The sequence below is a fragment of the Pagrus pagrus genome, assembly GCF_965226575.1.
Source record: "Pagrus pagrus genome assembly, chromosome: 20".
Taxonomy (NCBI): domain Eukaryota; kingdom Metazoa; phylum Chordata; class Actinopteri; order Spariformes; family Sparidae; genus Pagrus; species Pagrus pagrus.
Window position 1 is genome coordinate 26,309,591 of NC_140207.1, and position 15,200 is coordinate 26,324,790.

The 15,200-nt window shown below is 40.3% G+C and overlaps 1 protein-coding gene across 1 annotated transcript in view; it reads right to left on the reverse strand.

Moving 5' to 3' along the window:
* The window catches only part of cubn (cubilin (intrinsic factor-cobalamin receptor)), a 244,366-nt gene that overhangs the window by 14,911 nt on the left and 214,255 nt on the right, over positions 1 to 15,200 (reverse strand). The window contains exons 55-60 of the mRNA XM_084340702.1: positions 13,079 to 13,235; positions 12,683 to 12,832; positions 8,520 to 8,705; positions 5,608 to 5,737; positions 4,660 to 4,877; positions 612 to 811 (exon numbers count right to left, since the gene is read on the reverse strand). Coding sequence (XP_084196828.1) covers positions 612 to 811; positions 4,660 to 4,877; positions 5,608 to 5,737; positions 8,520 to 8,705; positions 12,683 to 12,832; positions 13,079 to 13,235 — 1,041 coding nt within the window. The remainder of the gene's footprint in view (positions 1 to 611; positions 812 to 4,659; positions 4,878 to 5,607; positions 5,738 to 8,519; positions 8,706 to 12,682; positions 12,833 to 13,078; positions 13,236 to 15,200) is intronic.

Sequence of the window (15,200 nt, forward strand, 5' to 3'; positions counted from 1 at the left end):
GAGCTCGACGCATCGCCAACAGGATGCTTTTGACAAGCTCAAAACATTGTCACAAGTGCTTCACCACAGTGATGTGCAAAAACCAGTGACTCTCGTCTGTGATGCATCCCAGCATGGCCTAGGAGTTGCCTGTTTCCGAGAAGGAAAACAGTGTGCATGCTTCATGTACACTGACCTAGACAGGGACTAGATACACACAGATAGAGACGGAGTTACAAGCAGTGGTTTATGCTTGCTACAAGTATTATGTTACATCTATGGCAAACCAGTTGTGGTTGAAACCAACCACCAGCCTTTGAATACAATCCACAACAAGCTATTTAATGTGGTTGCAGTAGCCAGCACAAGTCTCATGAGATCATAAACATAAAACGTAATCTCAGGTTGTTCAGGCTGTTTCATTTAACGTGTCCACCTGGTTGACTCGTTTCTGTGAATAAACATGTAATTGAACATTCATCATGACTCCCAGTCAATGAATTAACACTTATGATCATAATTGTGTCAACAACGTGACACAGCATAGCTTTATGTTGTGTGATGGTCAGTATTCAATTAAATTATGATCTAATGAAAGAAAAGTCATATTTTAGTGGCTGTGGCCTTTTTACTTTGACATAGTCGTAGCGGCAAGTAGAAGAGTTTTCAAGCTCAAAGGAATTGAAGGTCAGGTTGACAGCCTTGTTGACTGGCATCTCAATGATCCACAGGCAGTCCATCCGGGGCTCATACAGCTCATCTAAGTTTGGATCTGGAGAACCAAACATGCCCACCGGCATGGACAGGTAGCCACCACATCCCTGTGCTGAACCTGCAGGCAATTCAGAAACAAACATTATTATTAACCACATCTTAAAACACATGTATTATAGCATGGGCAACTTCAGGCTGGCTTCTCAAAGTAGTTACAGAAAAAAATGTCTGGGAGGATGAAAGATATTATGTGTCGAATTTATGTTTATGGAAATATATACAGTGTTCAGTCAGTTTATAAATGTTTTAAATTATTTTTCATTTCTGTATTTGTCTCCTTTTGCTTTTTCTCCCTATTCATCTCCACTAATGTATATATTCCTGCACTTCTTTTTACTATTTTTATGCATTTCTTTCACAGTTATGCAAATGAGGGGGGTGTCAATCAAAGTGTGTCATAGGGTAAATTTTTCACCCATAGTTAATCAACATTAGAGTGTATAAAAGCTAAAGCTACATTCTATTTACTGCAAGTAAATAAATGGCTTTATACACATTTTTACGATCGCTTAAAAACTAAATGTGAAAACAACACACATACTCAAGGAGCAAAACCTCAATCCAGATCTGCACAACTATAACCAATTTCTCAGCCACACACTTTTCCAAACCAACTATAACATGTTCAGAATCAGAATCAAAAATACTTTATTGATCCCCGAGGGGAAATTGCTTGCATTACAGCTGCTCCCATCCAAAGTACCAGAAATATGCAGAAAAATAAAAACTATATATAAGCAAGAACAACAAAAACAGAACAAAAATACAAGAAATGTACATTCTACTAGAATATATCCATATATACAGAGTAATAAATAATACTACAGTTGAAGTGTGGGTTATTGCACATTGTTTGTCTTAATTATTGCACATTAGAGAGAAACAAAGCATCCAGAGTCCTCCTATTAACGTCACTGGCCTTGTGGATCAGTCTTTTCAGTCTTTTTGCATCCGCTACCCTCAGCCTGCTGCCCCAGCACACAACAGCATAGAGTATAGCACTGGCAACCACAGACTCATAAAACATCCTGAGCATAGTCCGGCAGGTGTTGAAGGACCTCAGCCGTCTCAGAAAACAGAGACGACTCTGTCCCGTCCTTAGTGTTCTTTACCCAGTCCAGTTTATTATGTTGTTATATTATGTTGTCACTTCTGTGCCATTTCAAGGCACTGCCTCTTAAAATACCACCCGATGAACCAAATGAGCTACCATTGACGACAACAGGGTCATGTCCTCTGTATTTTTTCTCAAGCTTTAATAAAAATTTGAATACATAAATTTATGGAAATGTTAAAATAAAGAGGCAAATTGCTAAAACTGCTTAGTTGTATTCTGTGTTTTGAATAAGGGTTTTCACCGTTATCTTGCCAGCAGAGCTGAACAGTTCAACACATGCAACTCGTTACACGACATACTGTATATGTAACGATTTGCTCATGTTTACAGTCCTGACGTTTACGTGCAAGGTCCGAGGGGCTTCACCTGACCTACACACACAAAACAAGTAATTAGGCTGTGAGTTACACCACAGGGGCAGAAGCAGACACAGCAACTGCGTTAAAGTTCTGAGCTCACCAGGGCCGGTCTGTGGCATAGGCAGTATAGGTAAATGCTAGGGGCGCCACAAATGAGGGAAGGAAAAAAATGTAAATGACTAACTTTTACTATTTGTTCACTACACTCTATGAATTTAATACTATTATTTCTAAAACTCGCAAAAAAGCCTACAACAACATAACTACTTAAACTATTAAATAGCTCCTATTTTCTAAGTTTCCTGCAGCATCAAACTGGCGCATCTATGGCATCTATCTTCTACCAGGCATACATTTTTGTTGACATCTTAGACAAAGTAAGTCAACTTTAACCCTGCTTCTAATAAGTTAGTCAATTAAAATCCTCTCACTTCCATCTTGCTTTGTAATTAAATTTTATAAATATTTTCAAGCATTTGTATTCTCACAATAAGTCAAAGCAAACAGCGTGCATCTTGTGATAGAAGAGCTCATTAAATACATGTTTTGTGCATGAATGCTATAGGTATGGTTACTCTTGCCATTTTTGTTTAGCATGTTATACGTTATAATCAGTGGTCGAAAGTAACTGACACGTCATAGTATATGTTACAGTATCTTCTTATTTTAAAGGGCATATTATGGATTGGTTTATACTTAATTAAAGGACATGTTAGGCCTTTGTATCTTTTCATCAGTTTATACTACATGGAATATGTGGAACACAAAGTAATTTTCTTTCAAAGAAAAGTTGATTTTTGAGTCTCAGTCCCAACTCGTCAAATAATGAAGCTCTGGGTTTCCCAACTTGTCAAAAACTGTTGTTTTGGGATGGCAGCCGACCCGTCCTGCCATCCCAAAGCGTTTGACAGCGAAGGTGACTTCAACACAACTTAATCTAATTAACTGATCTCAAAATTATCCATATTTGTTACTTATCTTCTGTTCAATTGTAGTTCAATTTTCTCTTGTGTGTTAGCAGTGACATTATTTCTTATGTTATTTTAACTCTCACTTAAAATTCATTGATTTACACTATAGTCTTCAGAATTTCTTCTTTCTTTCTGTTTCTAAACTGTTATATAGTATAGCTGGATCTGCTCCAAGGCCATAGTTGCAACTGAACAGTCACAGTTTTGTAATGTTATTGCTTAGTGATTTTAGGAAAAAAACTGAAAAATAAACACATGGGAAGAAGTTATCCTTTCTAATGCATGGTAAATGATCTGCAAGTGTCTATTTCAACCCAAACCATCATTTACTTAACCAAAGCATTTTTGTTGAATAAGAAATAATGACTGAACAAACAAAATAAAAATACCAACAGCATAATATAATACGGAAGCCCTGAGGCACAAGTGAAGGAATTTTTTTTTCTGATGATCCATTTTCTTGGTCTGATCTAAATTGTTTACTCTCCTGTGTTAATGACTTAAGAGCTGTTTGGAACATTTCTTTTTACCGTGATAATCTTTCTCCCAAAAAATCTTCACTTGCCCCTCAGGGCTTCTGTATCAATACATTACAAGTGGAACACTTGTCTCCAAGGTGAGAGTCCTGTTCCGAGCCCATTGAGCCACAATGGCTTATTTAAAGTGCAGACGTTGTTGAAATGATGGTCCAGGAGCAACATTATGTTGTTTTAGAAACAACACATACACGCCGATATCAGATAAACTGTACAAAGAAATAGGTGCTTGATTGTAAACTTCCCAGTCAGGTGTAAGCACTATAAAATGGCAACCGATGAGTGTATCTGTCTTCAACAAAAATGTATGGCAAGGAACACTGCAGTAAGACAAAGAGGAATAGTGAGGATGAGCCGGCTGAAGAACAGGGGTGAAGGAGAAAGAGGAAGACCTGGAGGGGGACGTGGACAAAGGAAACAAGGACCATATTTATCAAAAGAGATTTGAGCATCATTTGTTGAATATGTTATAAACACTGACAGAGGGCTGGACAGAGAATTCAGCCCAACCTCAGCAGATACATCACTGAGGCTGAGTTGAACCACAATAAAGTTAGAAGAAAAAGGAGAAACATCATTGGCAACAGAGCTATTTTCAATGTCCCAGGACAACGCAGGTAACATCATAGCGTGTGCTGCAGTAACACAGAATGGGTTCCTCCATTGCCATGCCATGGGAGGTCCTTACAATACAGCCAATACATTCACATGTATAGACAGACCATACAACATCGTCACGGCACACTACCAAATGGATGCAGAGCAGATGAGATACATTGTCATCTGGGACAATGTATTTTTACACACAGCTAATTTTTCAGTCTTTGCTTATTGCAATTTTTATTGCATGCATGAGCTGCTACCAAATGGAAATAGCATCCCTATCCCAAACTAGCATCACAAATACATTAACATTGACCCACCGAGTGTCTCACTGTAAGTCGCCCTCCAGCCAATCCCATTCACTGTGGAATCTGTCCTGAAAGTGATGAACAGCTGGTTGCTGGAGGAGCGGAGATCGGGCGGGAGCACTGCACCACAGAATTTCCCAAGCAAAGGCGCTAAGGTGTCCGGTCCATCGTACACTGCCACATAATCATAGCGACAGGAAGAGGATGCTTCAAGTTGGAAGCTGTTAAACCTGTAAAGAGAGAAGAATGTAAAGAGCTGAAAGGAAAAATTACATAAAGCTTTACAGCTAGTTCTCTAGGTTTTTTAAATCTCTTTTGCACCAACATTCTCATTCACAGTTACAGATTACTGAAAGGACTAAAGTACAACCACCAGTTGGTACTGTGGCCAAATGGAACCTCTCAAGTACAACTTAAGCCACAATAGGAACCAACAGAGCTTTCATTCTATCAAAATGTTCCTGTTCTTATAGTGTTGCGTTCAGCAAATTCTATGAAAATTCAAATTAAAGATGTTTTAGATTATTTTCCAAGCCTCAGGTATGTTTTCCTCAAGTGACAAGCAAGGATGTGTTCAGTTAGATCTGGGTATGTTTTCAAATCAAGACAAGTCTTTCCGCTCACTCTTCCTCTTCCCCTCTCTGCCCTACCGTTTTCTCCTCCACTGCTCATATTTGTATGTATACCATTGTAATGTGCAGTGTAGAATACCAGTATAGAAATACCAGTGTGAAACAACGTGTTCAACAAGAATTTAATACTTTTTATTAACTTTTTTAAATGCCAGCTGCCATCTTGGCTCCTAAGAGTAATATTTCACCAGAATGAAAGAAATTATTGTGTGACACCTCTTCATATCTGCAAAGGTATGTCTCAAATGCAGTTCAAGTAAACCAAAAAGTTCCATAGTTTAGTGCTGCTGTCCAATAAATGCTGTTAGTGCAGTCAGTGCAATCTTACTTGAGATCCACCACTCTGTCTGCTTGAACCATGATATGGTAGGTACAGTTGATGTTGTGGTGGTAGTTGGTTATGGAGAGTGCAGGACTGCTCACTGTACCCATAGAGCTGTTGAAGAAACCACCACATGCTGTACACAAACAAACACACACACACACACACACACACGTACAATTTAACAATACATCTAATAGATGGTAGGGATGGGCGATATGGCCCTAATCTTCTGTATATTTAATTTTATGTGACAGTAATGCTAATATATAATAATACAGTAACTGTTCTAATTCAATTAAGAAATGGTTTAAAATAAGACACTGTAGCACACTTTATTACGTGGGATTTTCTCACTTGATTTGAAACTTCCATCAAAACAACTGCCTCAAAGTAGAAAGCATGCAATGAAACTAACATTCTTAACTCTCCTCCTCCATGTTTTCCTGTCACTCTCTTCTTCTACCACATTTTAGAATCATCTTCTGCTTTTCATTTTCCTGGAAGTCCTGTAACAAACTTGTCCATGTTTTGCGAGCGGTGCAGAACCATGCCTCTTTCATTTAGCCTCACCAGGCATCCCATTTTAAAACTCAGGGCCCGCCCTGGGGACACACCTGGCCACCCCTGTGTTAAACCATGGTTAAAGCAATCCTGCTGCCTACAACCTTCGTTGCTCAAATCTCTTTACATTGCCAGGCAACTGGATTCACAAGGTCATGCGAGAATCCAGTCATGGTCAAAAGTTTACATGCACTTCCAAAGGGTGGCAGTGGCTCAGTCAGTAGAGACTTGGCTTTGGGACCGGAGGGTGGTCGGTTCAAGTCCAGCCACAGACCACAATATGGAAGGGGACTGGAAGCTGAAGAGGTGCCAGTTCACTTCCTGGGTTACTGCCGAGGTGCCCTTGAGCAAGGCACCGAAACCCCCATGTGCTCCCCGGACGCCTGACATGGCAGCCCACTGCTCCTAGTCTGCAGTGTGTGCACTTACCATGTGTAGCTAGTGAAGGGTTAAATGCAGAGGACTAATTTCGGGTGTGTTTGCATGTTCCATGTAAAAGATAACTGACAATAAAGCTTCTTCTTCTTGACTTCCAATGATTTCTACCATTCTCATTTTTCTGTGATGGAATGAGAGGAACACATACTACTTGGTCACAAGAAAGCAACTTGAACAATCATGTTGGTGATTATAGAAAGTTGTGTCAATCAAATTTGCTTTATTGCATGGCCTCCTTCTTCTGAGTGACTATGACTGATGACAGCTGATGACTTTTCTGGGCCCATTTTAATAGGGCTTGTTTGATACACCCATGAGACTCAGCCACACACACTACAATGGGAAAATCTAAGGAGCTCAGCATTGTCTCCAAGTCAGGAAAATCACTTGGAGCCATTTCAAGGCAGTTACAGGTCAAAAAATCAACCGTGCAAACAACTGTTTGTAAATATAAAGTGCATGGCAAGAAAATGCAAACTTTCACTGTTGCTGAGAGAATATTGGTCAGGATGAGCAAGAGTCAACCAAAAAACACCAAAAGGCAAGTCTGCAATGACTTTGAAGCTGCTGGAAGACAGGTGTCAGTGTCCACAGTCAAGCATGTTTTGCATCAACATGACTGAGAGGCTGCCGTGTAAGAAAGAATCCCTTGATCCAGACGTGGCACCTTAAAACTCGTTGTTGACACGGACAAAGAAAAAACCTTCTGGAGGAAAACTTTGTGGTCACATGAACCAAAAATGAAGAAGGTAACCCTAAGAACACCCTACCAACTGTCAAGCAAGGTGATTGTAGTATTATGCTGTAGGGCTGTTTGCCTGCTAGTAGATCTGATGCTCTAAAGAAAGTGAATAGAAAAATTTCTAGAATCTAAGACAATAATCTCAAACAAACATCACAAGTGCTAAATGAATGGCCAAATCACCTAATTGAGTTGAAAATGACCAAGAGACATTTAACCAGATGTTAGAAATACTGTAAGTATATTTTTTAGCCAGCCGATTTGGTCACATTTTCGGAAGACCTATAATAAATTCATCATCGAAAGAAACTGTATAAATGTTTTTTGTGACAAAGTACCATGTGTTCCATTCATTCCATCACAGAAAAATGAGAGTTGTAGGAACTCCCGACTGCCATGATACACATGTTCATGCTTACCATCATACCTCCCAACCATAATATATTGTGAGTAAATACAACTTTACTCCTAACTGTGTTACCCCTACACTGCATAACAAGTGTAATGTTTTACCCCTGACCTTGACCTCTCCATATGGCATGGTAATGAGCGTCCTGTGCCATGTGATGGTATCATACTCAGGGCTAGCTGTAGTTGTTCCAGGTGAACCACAGATTCAACTTGACTGCTAGGGACAACCTCTATATTGTTTTACATAGCAGACCCATTTACTCTCTATTTTCAAATCATCAAGCCTCTTGTAGTTTAACTGGATGGATATAACAATTGGTTCCTTCTATCAGGCTGTAGCCAGTTGTAAGCAGCTGTGACTTAGTGAGATAGGTGAGCTGACCTTCCATCCCCACTGCACACATACAAACAATACACTGTGCTCTTCAGCCATCATTTAGGCTCACCCTGGTGTCTATAAGGTGTGTCTACTCATAAAACCTGTTACAGGCCCATCTGCCATTCTTAGGCCAGGTCTCCTCATTTACAAATAGATTGTCATGTCAAATGTATTGGAAAAAGTAGGGAAGAAAAAAATAAACATCAATATATATCTGTTCATCTCCTATTTTCTTTTCAGTTTTAAAAAATTTCACTTTCCATCGCCAGGTTATCATTCCTTGACATCTAGGAAGATTGATTGTTTAGATTGTTAGATTGTTTAATTTGTTGAATGCTTTATCTGCTAGTTAGAATATAACAACTATTCCTCATCTTTACTTACAAAAGACTCTGTATTCTGCCATAAAGCCATTGTCGGTAATCGAAGAGTCAGAGTAGAGGTGGAGTAACATGGGGCCAAAGGTGGTGAAGGGTCCTGGGATGCTGGAACCACATACAGTAGCAACAGGAAGGCCACTAGTGGCCAGGCTGTATATCTTCAGCCCATCGTACAGACAGGTGGAGTGTGCTAGACAACAGACAGACAAGCCACATGGATCATTCTATAACAACTCACCCAGAATTGAATTGAACCCCTGTTCATGTCATTGTTTTTTCTTGAATTTTTGCAAAATTTCCAGCCACCAATTTTGTGGTACTTTGTATGTGTATTCTAAGTCTAACTAGTTTATCCTCAATTTATCCTAAACCCTAAGGATAATTTGCAACATGTTTTCATTTTTTAAACAGTGATTGATCACAGTGATCAAATTAGTAACAATAAATATTTTTTTACCCCAACAAAGAATTATTCTTAAATTTTGAAGAATATATATCTTAACAAGTTTTCACTTTGTTGCAACCAAATTTTGATTCTGCATGGTATTACTATAGTTCTATCACATCTACAGTAGATCACATTCAGTGGTTTTATTTATCATACAGATAAAGAAAAAAAGGGTTCATTAGGATATAGAACCTTAGGGTTCAATGCCCTCTACCAAGGAACCATCTGTCTAAAGAGGTTCTATAAAATTTCTGTAAGGCAACAAAGAACCATTTAATCAATAAAAGGGTGCTAAAATGAGCATAGCTTTGTTTATTTTAAAACAAAAAACACTCTATATATACGTATATACACTGCTCAATTACATTAAGGGAACACTTTAATTACACATCAGACCTTGATGAACGAATTATTCAAGTTGAAATTCTTTACTGACGTACTGTACATTGTATAATGTGTTGAGAACAAAATGATGTGACAACGGTCAGTGGAAACCAAAATCATCAACCCATTGAGGGCTGGATTCCAAATCACACCAAAAAGCCCCCCCAAAAAATTGGAATCCAAGGCTGATCTAATGAATGGGAGGTTTGAGATAGGGCGATAGTTATTAAATTCATTCGGGTCTAGACCAGGTTTCTTTAATATGGGTGTGACTGAAGCAGTTTTGAGTAGGGAGGGAACAATACCATTTGACAGGGAGGAGTGTACAATTTGTGTGATGTGTGAGGAGAGTGTGGGGAGACAAGCCTTGACCAATGTGGTAGGAAGTGGATCGAGTAGACAGGTAGTGACCTGAAAGACATGATCAGTTGAGATATCTGTTGATTTGAGGGAAGATGGAAGGCAGACAGGGTACTGGTGGGCCGGACAGTAGCATTGAGCCAAGGAGTGTTTGACTGAGAAGACAGGCAGGGGGTGAGATGGTGATGTATGGAGTAAACTTTGTGATTGATGAAGTCCAAGAATTGCTGACACTGAAGGGCTGATGAGAAGCGGGTGGCAGTTTCTTTGGGCTTGAGTAGTTTATTTACTGTGGAGAAGAGAATCCTGGTATTGTTTCCGTCACAGTGGATGATGTTGGAGTAGAAGGCAGATTTGGCAGCATTTAGAGCAGTCTTGTAAGAGGTGATGTGGTCCAAGTACATTTGAGAGTGAACAGTGAGTCCGGTTTTCTTGGCAAGGCGCTCAAGGCGGCGACCATGTGTTTTAAGTTGGCGGAGTTCTGAGGTGAACCATGGAGCAGTCCTAGAAAAAGTCACTGTGCGGGTTTTGATGGAGCTAGGGTGTCCAGTGCAGTAAGTAGTGTGCTGTTGTAATGGTCGACAAGTTCAGTAACAGAGAAAAGGTGTGGATGAGAAATTGACATAGAAATTACACTGTTAAGTTCTGTGATGTTGATGTTCTTAATATTACGAAAGGACATGATACGGTCTTGTCGGGATTTGCAGACAGGAAGGTTGACATCAAAAGTTAAAAATTTGTGGTCTGACAATGGAAGTTCTGTACCGGAAAGATTAAATGGGACAATACCAGAGTAGCTGATCAGGTCTAAAATATGGCCCTTATTGTGTGTTGGAAATGTGACATACTGAGTGAGGTCAAAACTATCCAGTGTGGAGATAAAGTCTATGGAGAAAATGTCATTGGGATTGTCAACATGAATATTAAAATCCCCAGTTAAAATGATATTTGGAGTGATGGCACATAGATCTGCTAAAATAGATGAGAGTTCAGTGATGAAGTTGGAAGAGGGCTTAGGTGGACGATAGAGAGACAATAATGGTGGGTACAGGTCCCTTTAACTGCACAGCCAGCACTTCAAATGATGGTGAATCTTTCACAGGAATGGGGACTATTTTCAAACTCTCGCGATAGATCAAGGCGAGGCCACCGCCTTTACCGGAAATGCGCGGTTTAGCAACGTAAACAAACCCATGCGGCAGAGACTGATTTAAATGAAAACAGTCAGTAGGCTGCTGCCAGGTTTCAGTAAGACAGACAATGTCCAAGTTAGAGTCTGCAATAAAAACGGAGAGAAACGTTGCTTTGTTCATGACAGACCTGATATTGAAGAGGGAGAGCTCGAGAGTGACATTGGAAAGTTTCTGAGTCCGCAACACAGGGATTAACACAGAGTGGTCAACCGACCTCCTTACTCGGTTTGGCTCACGTGATCTCAGTGTCCAGAAGGAGTGAATGGCGCAGCTGCTGTCATCACTAGAAAGGGGAGTGATTGTTTGGCGATTTGCTTTGAGTGTGGGAGAAAGAGGAAAGGAGAGAGCGGATGGACAGGTGTGCACATTGGTAAATAGTCAATCACGTGCATAACGTACAGCGTGCCGGAGTTTGGCAGCGAGCATGCGGCATCCCAACATGCTCAGGTGTAGACCGTCTCGGTATGGTGTCACCAGACTCTTTCACACCTGCCACATGTGCTCAGTGTGAACCTGCTGTGAAGAGAACATGGTGCCAATGGCGGATCTGCCGATTCTGCTGTCCTCTTGCAAATGCCAATCAAGCTGCACAGTGTTGGGCTGTGAGCACAGGTCACACTGGAGGACGTTGGGCCCTCTCACCACCCTCATGGAGTCTGTTTCTGACAGTATGGTCAGAAACATGAACACCAGTAGCCTGCTGGAGGGGATTTTTAAAGGGCTCTGGCAGTGCTCCTCCTGTTCCTCCCCACACAAAGGAGCAGATACCGGTCCTGCTGCTGGGTTGATGACCTTTCACAGCCCTGTCCAGTTCTCTTCCTGTAACAGCCGGTCTCTCTTGGTATCTCCTCCATGCTCTTGAGACTGTGCTGGGAGACACAGCAAACCTTGCACCTGCATGTATGATGTACCATCCTGGAGGAGCTGGACTACCTCTGCAACCTGGCTGGGCTTCAGGTACCGCTACCAGCTACCAGTAGTGAAAAAGACACTACCAGAACCCGAAACTAGAGAAGAATCAGTCAGGAAGGATAAGGAGAGAGCATTTGTCTGTGGCCACCACATGTAAAACCATTCCCTTTTGGGGGGCTGTCTTGCTCTGTCCTCTCCATTGTCGCTTTCACTTGCACCAAAGTAGGTGAAATGATTCACAATCACTTGTGCTTCCTAAATGGACAGATTGATATCCCTAAAGTTCAACTAACTTGGTGTTATACTGTGATAATTAAGTGTTATCTTAATTTAATTTTTTTGAGCAGTGTATATTAATACTACACAGAATCAACATTTAGTTGAAGTAAGTGAAAACTAGAGTTGATATCAATTTTTAAAAATGAAATATTCTTCATTTGGGTAAATACATAATTACTTGTATTAGTATTGTAATATTTTGCAAAAAACTATTTACCTGATGACATGTTACAAATTATCCTTTGGGTTAATTCGATGTCCAAAACAAATGTCAACCCAATCCAGTGAAGAATAAACCATTTGCGAGACTTAGAATACATATACGAAGAATTACAAAAAGTATGAATAAAAATTTAGCCCAGAGGCCAAACTTTTTAATTATAACTATTATAATTTAATAATAGTTTTAATATGATTTTGCTTTTTCAAGAAAAACATGACATGAACTAGGAGGGCCAGGGTGAGTTGGCATAAACAAATAACTGACTGTTGGTTATCATCAAACAAAAAGAATAAAACATTTACTTTCAAAACTCCGAAAGGGTGACAGTCCAAGATTCTTGTACATATATTGCCAATGCTAAAACTTGCCTTCTATTTGAAAGATCTGAAAGGTTAGGACAACCAGAGTCTGTTCTCCAGCGTCTATTGTGTAGTTGCAGTTGGAGGAGTCAGGGTAGTTGGCTGGATAATTTGGAGAAACCACGCGACCAACAGGACCTGTGAAGTTTGCGCCACACCCTGGTGAAAATAAGACGTCAGACTGTTGTCAACTGTTTGTCGTGATTGGCCCAGTTTCCAGTCGCAAAAGGACCTTTACTTACCTGTAGGACATCTTCTACACTCTCATGGAAGAAAAGATTAATTTTGAACAATCGCAGGTACCTGATATGCAAGACTAGAGTGTTTAAGATTCAAACATTGTTACAGTCAGTTCGTATGGTATGTCTATTGTGACATGAGTCACACAGTCTGCCTGGTACTTACTGGTGCTGAAGGAAGCTGAGAAACCTCTTCCTGTGGCTTCAGTGGCCTGGAATCGACTTGTGATGATGTTACGTGGTGATATGATGGGGTCTGGGGCCACCGAACCACAGCCTGTTGACAGCAGAACCTCAGTATTTTGAGTTTGACCCGACCACACCTGCAGGAAATAGAACCTATTTCAGAAATTGTTGTGAAATGGACGGTATTTTGCACTGTACACATCTGAAAAAGTTATTTGCCAACTTACCACATTGCCTGATTCAAACTACAACAAGAGGCAACTGTGTGCATTATTAGGACCAAAATAACTGCCTACTTGGCCAGCAATGCCTTATGCTAACTAGGGCTGGGTGATACAGCCTGAAAATAATAATGCAACATTTTTAGACTACACATATCTCAATATTTTGAATTCTATTCAAAAGCACTTCATATATGGACAGGAGAACAAAATCAGATATCACAATATGTTTGACTAAATTCCTCAATATTCACATTGCAACAATGACTATGGTACTTGTATAATGACTAAGTCAGTAAAGGCAAGTATTGAAACAAGTAGAGCGGTCTGATAAGTTCATAAACTGACATCACTTCAGCCTTTAAAACCAGGGAAGACAACACTTATGCCATATTACCATATAACGATATCCAAATCCATTTGTTTGTTGGTTGGTTTGTCAGCAGGATTACAAGAAAACTACTGAACATATTTCCGGATAAAGAGACTGATCACATTGGAAAGAGTTTATTTAATATAAAGTGCCTAAGCTTAATATGAATTAGCATAGCAAATTTGAAACTGGATTTCAGTTTTTTAAGATGTATTTATTTTATTATTTCACAACACACAAGACTCACAAGAACAGAAAGTAAATTGATGGATTAATAAATGCATTGCCTATGATAGAGATAAACGCATCGACATCGGACAAGAAAGTGTGGGGTTCAGATTCAAGCATTCAAACATTATGTAATTTATTATTTTTTTAACCTTTTTGTACCGGTTTCTGCACTATGTAACTTCAGTGAGAGGGTAGGACCACAGCGAAACATACATGTTTACCTCAAGATACGCGTTTTCAGGACAGTTAGCACCTATATTACACCTGACAAATTGTTACAGACTTGGGATTTGTATTTACAACAGTGGCGTTCCACTCAGTAACTGTAGGCGGCACCAAATGGCACAATATGCCAATTTCTACATAACGTTGGTTCAAGTAGCAGCAGACCACAAGAGGATAACCCCCAACGCATCTCCTGACTGGCCAGCCAGCCCAGTGAGACAAAACAACACCAAAAGCGATCACCCCAGGAAGAGAAGAAATAGAACCGGAATCAGAGCTAAGCTGACTCAAGTTGGATCTAAAGCTATTCCTCTACCAAGCCCTCTTCTATCTAATATCTGGTCACCAGAAAATAAAGTGGATGAGGTGCAATTCAGACCTACTCAGCAATGGGAAATTAGAAACTGCTGTGTGCATATTTCACAGAGACATGGCTCACCCCTAACATCCTGGATCAAGTTGTTGACTGGATGGGCAAACCTTGCTCAGAGCCAACAGAACACAGGTCTCTGGCAAGTGGAAAGGTGGCAGGCTCTGTGTTTACATAAATAATGATTGGTGCTCAAATGCAGTCAAAGTGGATGGACAGTGCCCACTAGATGTTCACCAAAAATGCACTGCAGGAATTGTATGATGTCATTAGCAGCAATTCTAAGAGCTGTATTGTAGGCAACTGGACTGGTTTCAGTTTCTTGAAGATGTTTCCCCTCTCATCCAAGAGGCTTCTTCAGTTCTAACTAACTGGAGTTTGCAGTAGTGGTGCAACGGATCATCATTGATCTGTGATCCGTTCGGATCAATGTCTTCGGTTCGGCACACACGTGATCCGCGGATTGATTTATGAAAAAAAAAAGTTGTGCGCATGTTCAATCCACACACTTGTTAAGTGTAGCGTGGTCATGGCGAGCGGAGGAACGGAGGAGCTTGAACGCCCCGCGTCATTTAAATCCCCTGTATGGGAGCATTTTGGCTTCCCTGTCAAATATAATGATGAAGGAAAGAGGTTAGTGGATAAAACCGTGACGGTGTGTAGGCACTGTGGCACAAGAAAG